Source organism: Anomaloglossus baeobatrachus, chromosome 9 (assembly GCF_048569485.1).
Source record: "Anomaloglossus baeobatrachus isolate aAnoBae1 chromosome 9, aAnoBae1.hap1, whole genome shotgun sequence".
Classification (NCBI taxonomy): domain Eukaryota; kingdom Metazoa; phylum Chordata; class Amphibia; order Anura; family Aromobatidae; genus Anomaloglossus; species Anomaloglossus baeobatrachus.
The window spans coordinates 27630402-27645075 of record NC_134361.1 but is presented as its reverse complement, the minus strand read 5'-3'; the positions used below and the strand labels follow the sequence as shown (position 1 = coordinate 27645075).

General features: G+C 52.8%; 1 protein-coding gene across 3 annotated transcripts in view; it reads right to left on the bottom strand.

Moving 5' to 3' along the window:
* The window catches only part of MDC1 (mediator of DNA damage checkpoint 1), a 100318-nt gene that overhangs the window by 4003 nt on the left and 81641 nt on the right, over positions 1–14674 (bottom strand). For all 3 annotated transcript variants that reach the window (XM_075323431.1, XM_075323433.1, XM_075323432.1), the window contains exons 12-14: positions 9254–9418; positions 8946–9128; positions 8623–8748 (exon numbers count right to left, since the gene is read on the bottom strand). In XM_075323431.1, coding sequence (XP_075179546.1) covers positions 8623–8748; positions 8946–9128; positions 9254–9418 — 474 coding nt within the window. The remainder of the gene's footprint in view (positions 1–8622; positions 8749–8945; positions 9129–9253; positions 9419–14674) is intronic.

Genomic DNA, 14674 nt, shown 5'->3' with positions numbered 1-14674 from the left:
AAAAATATGGCTGCAAGCGGTCTCGTTTGTGGACCCAAAACCATATGTAACATAGACCTTCCTATTGATTTCCAAAGAAACTGTGTGCTGTTACATTTACCATGTGGGGATTATGCAAAATAAGTTTGCACTTGCTGCTGAGTTTTGCAATAGCTCACAGCAGAACACCCTGTGATCAGCTTTTCGTGTAGTGACCCTTTAAAGAACGAAGGGAATTTTGTTTACTTACCGTAAATTCCTTTTCTTCTAGCTCCAATTGGGAGACCCAGACAATTGGGTGTATAGCTATGCCTCCGGAGGCCACACAAAGTATTACATTAAAAGTGTAAAGCCCCTCCCCTTCAGCCTATACACCCCCCGTGCCTCACGGGCTCCTCAGTTTTGGTGCAAAAGCAAGAAGGAGGAAAAAATTATAAATTGGTTTAAAGTAAATTCAATCCGAAGGAATATCGGAGAACTGAAACCATTCAACATGAACAACATGTGTACACAAAAAACAGGGGCGGGTGCTGGGTCTCCCAATTGGAGCTAGAAGAAAAGGAATTTACGGTAAGTAAACAAAATTCCCTTCTTCTTTGTCGCTCCATTGGGAGACCCAGACAATTGGGACGTCCAAAAGCAGTCCCTGGGTGGGTAAATAATACCTTGTAAGAGAGCCGTAAACGGCTCCGTCCTACAGGTGGGCAACCGCCGCCTGAAGGACTCGCCTACCTAGGCTGGCATCTGCCGAAGCATAGGTATGCACCTGATAGTGTTTCGTGAAAGTGTGCAGGCTCGACCAGGTAGCTGCCTGACACACCTGCTGAGCCATAGCCTGGTGCCGCAAGGCCCAGGACGCTCCCACGGCCCTGGTAGAATGGGCCTTCAACCCTGAGGGAACCGGAAGCCCCGAGGAACGATAAGCTTCGAGAATTGGTTCCTTGATCCACCGAGCCAGGGTTGATTTGGAAGCTTATGTCCCTTTACGCTGGCCAGCGACAAGGACAAAGAGTGGATCCGAGCGGCGCAGGGGCGCCGTACGAGAAATGTAGAATCTGAGTGCTCTCACCAGATCTAACAAGTGCAAATCCTTTTCACATTGGTGAACTGGATGAGGACAAAAAGAGGGTAAGGAGATATCCTGATTGAGATGAAAAGGGGATACCACCTTAGGGAGAAATTCCGGAACCGGACGCAGAACCACCTTGTCCTGGTGAAACACCAGGAAAGGGGCTTTGCACGACAACGCTGCTAGCTCAGACACTCTCCGAAGTGAAGTGACTGCTACTAGGAAAACCACTTTCTGCGAAAGGCGTGAGAGAGAAATATCCCTCATTGGTTCGAACGGTGGTTTCTGAAGAACCATCAGCACCCTGTTCAGATCCCAGGGTTCTAACGGACGCTTGTAAGGAGGGACGATGTGACAAACCCCCTGCAGGAACGTGCGTACCTGTGGAAGTCTGGCTAGGCGCTTCTGAAAAAACACAGAGAGCGCAGAGACTTGTCCCTTAAGGGAGCCGAGCGACAAACCCTTTTCCAATCCGGATTGAAGGAAGGACAGAAAAGTGGGCAAGGTAAATGGCCAGGGAGAAAAACCCTGAGCAGAGCACCACGACAGGAATATTTTCCACGTCCTGTGGTAGATCTTGGCGGACGTTGGTTTCCTAGCCTGTCTCATAGTGGCAATGACCTCTTGAGATAATCCTGAAGACGCTAGGATCCAGGACTCAATGGCCACACAGTCAGGTTGAGGGCCGCAGAATTCAGATGGAAAAACGGCCCTTGAGACAGCAAGTCTGGTCGGTCTGGTAGTGCCCACGGTTGGCCGACCGTGAGATGCCACAGATCCGGGTACCACGACCTCCTCGGCCAGTCTGGAGCGACGAGGATGGCGCGGCGGCAGTCGGCCCTGATCTTGCGTAACACTCTGGGCAACAGTGCCAGAGGAGGAAACACATAAGGGAGTTGAAACTGCGACCAATCCTGAACTAAGGCGTCTGTCGCCAGAGCTCTGTGATCTTGAGACCGTGCCATGAATGTCGGGACCTTGTTGTTGTGCCGGGACGCCATTAGGTCGACGTCCGGCATGCCCCAGCGGCAACAGATCTCCTGAAACACGTCCGGGTGAAGGGACCATTCCCCTGCGTCCATGCCCTGGCGACTGAGAAAGTCTGCTTCCCAGTTTTCTACGCCCGGGATGTGAACTGCGGATATGGTGGAGGCTGTGGCTTCCACCCACAGCAGAATCCGCCGGACTTCCTGGAAGGCTTGCCGACTGCGTGTCCCGCCTTGGTGGTTGATGTATGCCACCGCTGTGGAGTTGTCCGACTGAATTCGGATCTGTTTGCCTTCCAGCCACGGCTGGAACGCCTTTAGGGCAAGATACACTGCCCTTATCTCCAGAACATTGATCTGAAGGGAGGACTCTTGCTGAGTCCACGTACCCTGAGCCCTGTGGTGGAGAAAGACCGCTCCCCACCCTGACAGGCTCGCGTCCGTCGTGACCACCGCCCAGGATGGGGGCAGGAAGGATTTCCCCTTCGACAGAGAAGTGGGGAGAAGCCACCACTGAAGGGAAGCTTTGGCTGCCCGAGAAAGGGAGACGTTCCTGTCGAGGGACGTCGACTTCCTGTCCCATTTGCGGAGAATGTCCCATTGAAGTGGGCGCAGATGAAACTGCGCAAAAGGAACTGCCTCCATTGCTGCCACCATCTTCCCTAGGAAGTGCATGAGGCGCCTCAGGGGGTGTGACTGACCTTGAAGGAGAGATTGCACCCCTGTCTGTAGTGAACGCTGTTTGTTCAGCGGAAGCTTCACTATCGCTGAGAGAGTATGAAACTCCATGCCAAGATATGTCAGTGATTGGGCCGGTGTCAGATTTGACTTTGGAAAATTGATGATCCACCCGAAACTCTGGAGAGTGTCCAGAGCAATGTTCAGGCTGTGTTGGCATGCCCCTTGAGAGGGTGCCTTGACAAGTAGATCGTCTAAGTAAGGGATCACCGAGTGTCCCTGAGAGTGTAGGATTGCCACCACTGTTGCCATGACCTTGGTGAAGACCCGTGGGGCTGTCGCCAGGCCAAAAGGCAGTGCCACGAACTGAAGGTGTTCGTCCCCTATGGCGAAACGCAGGAAGCGCTGATGCTCTGGTGCAATCGGTACGTGGAGATAAGCATCTTTGATGTCGATTGATGCCAGGAAATCTCCTTGGGACATTGAGGCGATGACGGAGCGGAGCGATTCCATCCGGAACCGCCTGGTTCTCACATGCTTGTTGAGCAATTTTAGGTCCAGAACGGGACGGAAGGATCCGTCCTTTTTTGGCACCACGAACAAGTTGGAGTAAAAACCGTGACCCCGTTGCTGAAGAGGAACAGGGATCACCACTCCTTCCGCCTTCAGGGTGCACACCGCCTGCAGAAGAGCCTCGGCTCTGTCGGGGGGCGGAGATGTTCTGAAGAAACGCGTCGGAGGACGAGAGCTGAACTCTATCCTGTAACCTTGAGATAGAATGTCTCTCACCCATCGGTCTTTTACTTGTGGCAGCCAGGCGTCGCAAAAGCGGGAGAGCCTGCCACCGACCGAGGATGCGGTTTGAGGAGGCCGAAAGTCATGAGGAGGCCGCTTTGGGAGCGGTTCCTCCGGCGGTCTTTTTAGGACGTGACTTAGACCGCCATGAATCGGAGTTCCTCTGATCTTTCTGAGGCCTTTTGGACGAGGAAAATTGAGACCTGCCCGCGGTCCGAAAGGACCGAAACCTCGATTGTACCTTCCGTGGTTGAGGTCTGTTTGGTTTGGACTGGGGTAAGGATGAATCCTTTCCCTTGGATTGTTTAATGATTTCATCCAATCGCTCACCAAACAAGCGGTCGCCAGACAATGGCAAACCGGTTAAGAACTTTTTGGAAGCAGAGTCTGCCTTCCATTCACGTAGCCACATGGCCCTGCGGAGTACCACCGAATTGGCGGATGCCACCGCCGTACGGCTCGCCGAGTCCAGGATAGCATTAATGGCGTAGGACGCAAACGCCGACGCCTGAGTGGTTAAGGACACCACTTGCGGGGCAGATGTACGTGTTACTGCATTAATCTGCGCCTGACAAGCTGAGATAGCTTGGAGTGCCCATACGGCTGCGAATGCTGGAGCAAAAGACGCGCCTATAGCTTCATAGATGGATTTCAACCATAGTTCCATCTGTCTGTCAGTGGCATCTTTGAGTGAAGCCCCATCTTCCACTGCAACTATGGATCTAGCCGCCAGTCTGGAGATTGGAGGATCCACCTTAGGACACTGAGTCCAGCCCTTGACAACCTCGGGGGGGGGGGAAGGGATAACGTGTGTCCTTAAGGCGCTTGGAAAAACGCTTGTCTGGACAGTCTCGGTTTCTCTGGATTGCCTCTCTGAAGTCAGAGTGATCCAGAAACATATTTAATGTACGCTTGGGAAACCTGAAACGGAATTTCTCCTGAGAAGCAGACTCCTCAATTGGAGGAGCTGGGGGAGAAATATCCAACACCTGATTGATGGTCGCTATAAGGTCATTCACTACTGCGTCACCTTCAGGTGTATCTAGGTTGAGAGCGGCTTCAGGATCAGAATCCTGATCTGATACCTCCGCTTCATCCTCCAGAGCAGGGGTCGGGAACCTATGGCTCGCGAGCCAGATATGGCTCTTTTGATGGCTGTATCTGGCTCGCAGACAGGGCTCCTACCTGTCTATGGGAAGGATCAGGGCCGGCGCCAGCACCCGGCTACTCAGGGTGCCCCGGTGGCCGCGCTGTCACCGCCCCCCGCCGAGGATCGAGCTTTCAATTGCATCGGCATCGCAGGTGCCGATACAATTGAGAGCAATGATGAGAGAGTTTGCGGCGCTCCCTCTCTTATCATTCTCCCCGCTGTGACTGTCGGCGTTCTTCTGACAGCTCTGCAGCGAGCGCGGTGACGTCATCACTGCGCGCCTGCTGAGAGGTCAGGGAGCGACAGCAATGGATGATGCGCCGAGGAGACCGGATCAGCGGGGGAACGAGAAGTGAGCCGCCCCTCTACTGACACTGGGCTCCCCTGACTCACAGGCCGGCCACTACACAGCGGCACTAGTACACATAGGGGCCCGGCAGCCGCTCTGCGTCTATGTGTAGTGCTGCTGTGTAGTGGCCGAACTGTGAGTCAGGGGAGCCCAGTGTCAGTAGAGGGGCCCCTGACCTGGAGAGGCCACCAGCCATGTCTGAGCTGCAGGAGTGCTCCTGACCTGCACAGAAGACGGAATCTCCATCCTGCAGGACCTGCGATGATGTCACGCCCATGTGACTGTGTGGGAGGAGACACAGGATGCCGGGCAGAAAGCAAGAGAACTGAATCCTGAAGGAGATTTGGACACATGACTGGTAAAAAGAAAAGAGGGGACATGAGGGTGAGGGGGGCTGCAGGGTGAGTGGCATATGAGGGCTGCAGACTGTGACAGAAGCATGTGAAGGGGTGCAGAGTGTTTGAGAGGGGTAAGTTGGGGTACAGGCAGGGTGAGATATGTGAGCAGGGTGTGTGAGATATGGGGGTGTATTGTGTGCGATATGGGGGGTGCAGGCTGTATGGGAAGCAGGGTATGTGACATATGGGGGTGTAGTGTGTGAGATCTGGGGGGTGCAGGCTGTATGGGAAGCAGTGTGTGTGTGTGTGTGTGTGGGATATGGGGGGTGCAGGCCGTATGGGGAGCAGTGTGTGTGTGATATGGGGGGTGCAGGCCGTATGGGGAGCAGTGTGTGTGTGTGTGATATGGGGGGTGCAGGCTGTATGGGAAGCAGTGTGTGTGTGTGTGGGATATGGGGGGTGCAGGCCGTATGGGGAGCAGTGTGTGTGTGTGATATGGGGGGTGCAGGCCGTATGGGGAGCAGTGTGTGTGTGTGTGATATGGGGGTGCAGGCTGTATGGGAAGCAGGGTGTGAGAGATATGGGGGTGTAGGCTGTATGGGAAGCAGGGTGTGTGAGATATGGGGGTGTAGTGTGTGTGATATGGGGGTGCAGGCTGTATGGGGAGCAGGGTATGCGACATATGGGGGTGTAGTGTGTGGGATATGGGGGGTGCAGGCTGTATGGGGAGCAGTGTGTGTGTGTGATATGGGGGGGTGCAGGCTGTATGGGAAGCAGGGTATGTGACATATGGGGGTGTAGTGTGAGAGATCTGGGGGGTGCAGGCTGTATGGGAAGCAGTGTGTGTGTGTGGGATATGGGGGGTGCAGGCTGTATGGGGAGCAGTGTGTGTGTGTGATATGGGGGGTGCAGGCTGTATGGGAAGCAGGGTGTCTGGGCCACTGACAGATACAATTGCTCCAGCGGTCACTTAGTACACAAAGGAGTGTTCCTCTCTGCTGCACTAAGCCACCGCTTGACCTAAACAATAATTTGCTGTAAAATAATAAAATAGATAATTGACATAACTGACAATGCGTTGTGTGACATGTCCAATATTCCAGCTTCTTTCTTCTGCGAATGCCTCAAAGCTGGCATTCTCTCAACATCAGGTGGGAAGAATGCCAGCTTCCAGTCATGCGCAGGAAAAAGAAGAAGCCAGACTGCTGGACTGATGTCATGCATCGCAAGTTCACAATGTAAGCTATTTATTTGATTTTTTTACTGCTAATTACCATTATTTCAGTCCAATTGTGGCTTTATACAGCAGGGAGGAGCATTCCTTGCTGTACTAAGTGAACATTGGAGCGATTGATCTGTCAATGGCCCTTTAAACATATTGTACGGCTCTCGCGGAATTATATTTCAAAATATGTGGCGTTTACGGCTCTCTTAGCCAAAAAGGTTCCTGACCCCTGCTCCAGAGAGTCCCCCTGCTGGGACCCTGAACAGTGTGATGAAGTGGAGGGAATTTCCCAGCGACCCCGCTTGGGCGGCCTGGGACTGCGGTCCGTGTCAGAGACCTCACCCTGGGACCTATGGGTTACCCCAGGGGTACTTTGCTGTTCCAATTGAGGGGGACCAGGGGTCAAGGATTGGACAGTGCCCGGGGCCTGAATCACCGGTCTGGACTGCAATGCTTCCAGTATTTTAGCAGACCATTTATCCATACTCTCAGACAGTTTGTCAGCAAAGGCTGCAAACTCCGTCCCTGTCACCTGGACAGTGGTAGCAGGTGGTTCCACCTGGGCCACCAGTCGCAGAGGCTCCGGCTGAGTAAGTGCCACAGGGGCCGAGCATTGCACACAATGAGGGTCAGTGGAACCTGCCGGTAGTACAGCTGTACATGAGGTACAGGTTTGCTTACCGACCGCTCAGAGCGGTTGTGTGATCACCAGATTCCCTGCCTGGGTCTCCCTGTGTTGTCTCTCCTCTCCAGCGTCTGAATCGCTGACAGGAATGGCTGCCGGCGTTCTGTGGGGAGGAGGGGACCGTGGGCGTGCCCAAGAAAAGTGCGGGAATCTAGTGCCCCAGTGTACTGAGTGAGGAGGGAGGAGGATACTAATGTATGCTCCAGCCCTCAGCGCTGACGATCTGTGCAGCGTCCCGCCCTTCCCCTGACTGGCAGGCCTGTGGGCGGGAATATACGACACTAGGCCGCAGAAGCCGGGGACTAAAGTTATAAGCGCGGCCGGCAATAAGCGCGGCCGCGCGGTAGTCCCCGGCGCACTAACACACCCAGCAGTGCTGCAATGTGTATGGCACAAGCGCTCCATGCGCGGTAGTCCCCGGCGCACTAACACACCCAGCAGTGCTGTAATGTGTATGGCACAAGCGCTCCATGCGCGGTCCCCACGGGGACACAGAGTACCTCATAGTAGCAGGGCCTTGTCCCTGACGATACCCAGCTCCTATCCAGCAGATTCCCAGGGGCTGCGGAGGGAGCACGGTCCCAGTGCCTGGAGACCGATCCGGTTCCCACTTCACCCAGAGCCCATTAAGGGATGGGGAAGGAAAACAGCATGTGGCTCCTGCCTGTGTACCCGCAATGGGTACCTCAACCTTAACAACACCGCCGACAAAGTGGGGTGAGAAGGGAGCATGCTGGGGGCCCTGTTATGGGCCCTCTTTTCTTCCATCCGACCTAGTCAGCAGCTGCTGCTGACTAAGCTGTGGAGCTTATGCGTGGATGTCAGCCTCCTTCGCACAAAGCATAAAAACTGAGGAGCCCGTGAGGCACGGGGGGTGTATAGGCAGAAGGGGAGGGGCTTTACACTTTTAGTGTAATACTTTGTGTGGCCTCCGGAGGCATAGCTATACACCCAATTGTCTGGGTCTCCCAATGGAGCGACAAAGAAAACTACATTTTGGATACATTTTTTTTAATATTTTTTAGGCCCATTAATTCTGATTAATTGGGGTATGGGTTCAAGGAGACAGGAGCGCACATCAAAGTATGGATACAGCCAAAAGTCAAGCTATCTTGCACCCGTGCTCCGTTCACTGCATGCTCCTAAGAGGTTGTTTGTCTATTTAGTGTGGGGTCTCAAATCCCTGATACCCACTGATCTCCTCAGAATTAAAAGGGCCTATAACAGTTTAAACAATAATAGACTGCTGGATCATGCTTTGAGAGCCATTGTGTAGCCCAGACATATTGTAACCTATTCAGTTTCCTTTGCTTTAAATATTCAAGGTTACTTCTGGCCAGTAGCTGGCTGGAAGATGAAGTTGGGTACCTCTAAAAGTGGATGCTTCTTTGCTTTCTGCAAAGATTTTGACAACGTAAAGTTGAAGGATTTCTCCTGTTCTTTATCATTAACAAGAAATCCACTTGGGGACAAGAAGCATCCGCTCTTCTTACACTGCAAAGACAAGTCATGATTAAAGAGTTTATAGACTGCTTTTATGCTGAAAAGAATAAAAACAGAGGAGCAGAAGATGACAGCAACCACAAAACAGCGTACGAAACAGTGGTTTGCAGGATCACGGAGTTGCCGGACTCCTGCTAATCTGACATTGATGACGGATACTAAGGAGAAAAGTAAAAAAACATTTGCACCTTATCTATCCACTCCAGCGTGACGATGGGAATACCCCTTGCGAGGGCGCAGAGAAACTTCACCGTTCTCCTAACCCGATCAGTTACTAGGTGGGTACAGTCAAACACAGAATCTGCTATCTCTCCACCCAAAGAACAGATTGCCTCCTCACCTTCTGTATCCACCACACCTGTGAACAGAATCTGAAGGAGGAATATAGACATCAATTGCAAAATTTAAATAGGAATGAATGTATAATCAATTATAAGTGGGAACATATGAGGATTAGAAACTATAATACAGCATGATGGCTATAGTTAAGGCAAACCTTAGGAGCAGATCCTGACTGAGCAACATACGGACTGGTAGCGGCGACTAAAGTGGAAGTTCTGTTGGTGCGTCGGGGAGTTTTGGCCTCTGGTGTGTTACTTAAAGCAGAACTTGTCCTTTGGCGGGTGCTTCGAGATGGGGATGGATCAGGTGGGGAGATTTCCTGTAAGTCAGTAGAAGATACCTTAAAATGGTAATTTAGATTGAAGAGCAGTTCTAAAATCCCCCTTATTGTATAGTAATAGAAAGCCATTAACACCCGCATAACAAAGGGTTATTCTCATCTTTTCTTTAAGAGTTCACCACTTCCCACAATCAGCTTTTTACTTTGAAGGGGCTGGTTTGCTACTGAAGATTGAATGTTCAGGCTAGCTGAATAGTTGTGCAGATGGCCACCTGAGCGTTCCCCATGCTGATGGCAGAGGCAGCATGCAAGAAGAGACCGAGATGGAGGGAGGTCAGATCTAGGGATCTGGTCAGTTTCAGAGCATAAAGCCTATAAGGGGTCCATAGTGTTTCTGGAAGTGAGGGGTTCTTTATAAAGGAGAGGCAGAAATAAATATCTTGAGCCTATCTATTTACGCTTGGTTACAAAAAGAAGGGAATTTTGTTACTTACCGTCAATTCCTTTTCTTCTAGCTCCTATTGGGAGACCCAGACGATTGGGTGTATAGCACTGCCTCCGGAGGCCACACAAAGCAATTACACCAAAAAGTGTAAGGCCCCTCCCCTTCTGGCTATACACCCCCAGTGGGATCACTGGCTCACCAGTTTTAGTGCAAAAGCAAGAAGGAGGAAAGCCAATAACTGGTTTAAACAAATTCCCTCCGAAATAACCTCGGAGAACTGAAAACCATTCAACATGAACAACATGTGTACCCGAAAAACAACCAAAAATCCCGAAGGACAACAGGGCGGGTGCTGGGTCTCCCAATAGGAGCTAGAAGAAAAGGAATTTACGGTAAGTAAACAAAATTCCCTTCTTCTTCGGCGCTCCATTGGGAGACCCAGACGATTGGGACGTCCAAAAGCTGTCCCTGGGTGGGTAAAGAAATACCTCATGTTAGAGCTGCAAAGACAGCCCTCCCCTACGGGTAGGCAACTGCCGCCTGCAGGACTCTTCTACCTAGGCTGGCGTCCGCCGAAGCATAGGTATGCACCTGATAATGTTTGGTGAAAGTGTGCAGACTGGACCAGGTAGCTGCCTGGCACACCTGTTGAGCCGTAGCCTGGTGACGCAATGCCCAGGACGCACCCACGGCTCTGGTAGAATGGGCCTTCAGCCCTGATGGAACCGGAAGCCCAGCAGAACGGTAGGCCTCAAGAATTGGTTCTTTGATCCATCGAGCCAGGGTGGCCTTAGAAGCCTGCGACCCCTTGCGCTTACCAGCGACAAGGACAAAGAGTGCATCCGAACGGCGCAGGGGCGCCGTGCGGGAAATGTAGATTCTGAGTGCTCGCACCAGGTCGAACAAATGTAAATCCTTCTCATACCGATGAACTGCATGAGGACAAAAAGAAGGCAAAGAGATATCCTGATTAAGATGAAAAGAGGATACCACCTTCGGGAGAAACTCCTGAATGGGGCGCAGCACTACCTTGTCCTGGTGGAAGACCAGGAAGGGAGCCTTGGATGACAGCGCTGCTAGCTCAGACACTCTCCGAAGAGATGTGATCGCTACCAGAAAAGCCACTTTCTGTGACAGTCTAGAAAGTGAAACCTCCCTCAGAGGCTCGAAGGGCGGCTTCTGGAGGGCAACTAGCACCCTGTTCAGGTCCCATGGATCTAATGGTCGCTTGTACGGGGGTACGATATGACAAACCCCCTGCAGGAACGTGCGCACCTTAGAGAGTCGTGCTAGACGCTTCTGAAAAAAGACGGATAGCGCCGAGACTTGCCCCTTAAGGGAGCCGAGCGACAAACCTTTTTCTAACCCAGATTGTAGGAAAGAAAGAAAGGTAGGCAATGCAAATGGCCAGGGAGACACTCCCTGAGCAGAGCACCAGGATAAGAATATCCTCCACGTTCTGTGGTAGATCTTAGCGGACGTGGGCTTCCTAGCCTGTCTCATGGTGGCAACGACCCCTTGGGATAATCCTGAAGACGCTAGGATCCAGGACTCAATGGCCACACAGTCAGGTTCAGGGCCGCGGAATTCCGATGGAAAAACGGCCCTTGGGACAGTAAGTCTGGTCGGTCTGGTAGTGCCCACGGTTGGCCGACCGTGAGACGCCACAGATCCGGATACCACGCCCTCCTTGGCCAGTCTGGGGCGACGAGTATGACGCGGCTGCAGTCGGATCTGATCTTGCGTAGCACCCTGGGCAAGAGTGCCAGAGGTGGAAACACATAAGGGAGCCGGAACTGCGACCAATCTTGCACTAAGGCGTCTGCCGCCAGAGCTCTGTGATCGCGAGACCGTGCCATGAAGGTCGGGACCTTGTTGTTGTGCCGGGACGCCATTAGATCGACGTCCGGCCTTCCCCAGCGGCGACAGATTTCCTGAAACACTTCCGGGTGAAGGGACCATTCCCCTGCGTCCATGCCCTGGCGACTGAGGAAGTCTGCTTCCCAGTTTTCTACGCCGGGGATGTGAACTGCGGATATGGTGGAGGCCGTGGCTTCCACCCACATCAGGATCCGACGGACTTCCTGGAAGGCTTGCCGACTGCGAGTCCCCCCTTGGTGGTTGATGTATGCCACCGCTGTGGAGTTGTCCGACTGAATTCGGATCTGCTTTCCTTCCAGCCACTGCTGGAAGGCTAGTAGGGCAAGATACACTGCTCTGATCTCCAGAACATTGATCGGAAGGGTGGACTCCTGCTGAGTCCACGTACCCTGAGCCCTGTGGTGGAGAAAAACTGCTCCCCACCCTGAGAGACTCGCGTCCGTCGTGACCACCGCCCAGGACGGAGGTAGGAAGGATCTTCCCTGTGATAATGAGGTGGGAAGAAGCCACCACTGCAGAGAGTCTTTGGCCGTCTGGGAAAGGGAGACTTTCCTGTCCAGGGATGTTGACTTCCCGTCCCATTGGCGGAGAATGTCCCATTGAAGTGGGCGCAGATGAAACTGCGCAAACGGAACCGCCTCCATTGCCGCCACCATCTTCCCGAGGAAGTGCATGAGGCGTCTTAAGGAGTGCGACTGACTTTGAAGGAGAGCCTGCACCCCAGTCTGTAGTGACCTCTGCTTGTCCAGCGGAAGCTTCACTATCGCTGAGAGAGTATGAAACTCCATGCCAAGATACGTTAGCGATTGGGTCGGTGACAGATTTGACTTTGAGAAGTTGATGATCCACCCGAACGTCTGGAGAGTCTCCAGTGCAACATTCAGGCTGAGTTGGCATGCCTCCTGAGAGGGTGCCTTGACAAGTAGATCGTCCAAGTAAGGGATCACAGAGTGTCCCTGAGAGTGCAAGACTGCTACCACTGCCGCCATGACCTTGGTGAACACCCGTGGGGCTGTCGCCAGACCAAATGGCAGAGCTACGAACTGAAGATGGTCGTCTATCACGAAGCGTAGAAAACGTTGGTGCTCTGTAGCAATCGGCACGTGGAGATAAGCATCTTTGATGTCTATTGATGCTAGGAAATCTCCTTGAGACATTGAGGCAATGACTGAGCGGAGGGATTCCATCCGGAACCGCCTGGCGTTCACATGCTTGTTGAGCAGTTTTAGGTCCAGAACAGGACGGAATGAGCCGTCCTTTTTTGGCACCACAAAGAGATTGGAGTAAAAACCTTGTCCTTGTTCCTGAAGAGGAACAGGGACCACCACTCCTTCTGCTCTTAGAGAATTCACCGCCTGCAGAAGGGCATCTGCTCGGTCGGGATGTGGGGAAGTTCTGAAGAACCGAGGCGGAGGACGAGAACTGAACTCTATCCTGTACCCGTGAGACAAAATGTCTGTTACCCACCGGTCTTTGACCTGTGGCAGCCAAATGTCGCAAAAGCGGGAGAGCCTGCCACCGACCGAGGATGCGGAGGGAGGCAGCCGCCTTGGAAGCGGTACCTCCGGCTGCTTTCTTGGGGCGTGAGTGAGCCCGCCAGGAATCAGAGCTCCTTTGCTCTTTTTGAGTCCCCTTGGACGAGGCGAACTGGGGCTTGCCCGAGCCTCGAAAGGACCGAAACTTTGACTGCCACTTCCTCTGTTGAGGTTTGCTTGATCTGGGCTGGGGTAAGGAAGAGTCCTTACCTTTGGACTGTTTAATGATTTCCGCCAATTGCTCACCAAACAGTCTGTCTCCAGATAATGGCAAGCTGGTTAAACATTTTTTAGAAGCAGAATCTGCTTTCCATTCCTTTAACCACAAGGCTCTGCGCAAAACTACAGAGTTGGCGGAAGCCATTGCGGTACGGCTCGTAGAGTCCAGTACCGCATTAATAGCGTAGGTCGCAAACGCAGTCATTTGCGTAGTTAAGGACGCCACTTGCGGCACTGCTGGACGTATGAAAGAGTCCACCTGTGCCAAACCAGCTGAAATAGCTTGGAGCGCCCACACGGCCGCGAATGCTGGAGCAAACGACGCGCCAATAGCTTCATAGACAGATTTCAACCAAAGGTCCATCTGTCTGTCATTGGCATCTTTAAGTGAAGCCCCATCCTCCACTGCAACTATGGATCTAGCTGCAAGCCTGGATATTGGAGGGTCCACTTTTGGACACTGGGTCCAGCGTTTGACCACGTCAGGGGGAAAGGGATAACGTGTATCCTTAAGACGTTTGGAAAAACGCTTGTCCGGATTAGCATGGTGTTTCTGGATTGATGCTCTGAAGTCAGAGTGGTCCAGAAAGGTGCTCAATTTACGCTTGGGATACAGGAAATGGAATTTCTCCTGCTGGGCAGCTGCCTCCTCTGCTGAAGGGGCTGGGGGAGAAATATCCAACAGCCTATTGATGGCCGCTATAAGGTCATTTACCATGGCGTCACCATCTGGCGTATCCAAATTGAGTGCGGTGTCAGGACTAGACTCCTGATCACCCACCTCTGTCTCATCATATAGAGACCCTTCTCGCTGAGACCCTGACCCGCGTGATGACGTGGAGGGTCTCTCCCAGCGAGCTCGCTTAGGCGGCCTGGGACTGTCATCGGAGTCAGAGCCCTCAGCCAGTGATGCCTGGGACCCCCGTGAAGTACGGATTAGTTCCAACTGAGGGGGACCGGGGAACATAGGGACAGTAGTGTCCATGGTCTGAGCAACTGGCCTGGACTGCAAGGTCTCCAGGATTTTTGTCATAGTCACAGACATTTTATCAGCAAAGACTGCAAATTCTGTCCCCGTCACCGGGGCAGGGTTCACAGGCGACTCTGCCTGGGCTACTACCACCATAGGCTCTGGCTGACGAAGTGCCACTGGGACTGAACATTGCACACAATGAGAGTCGTTGGAGCCTGCTGGTAGATTAGCCCCACATGCTG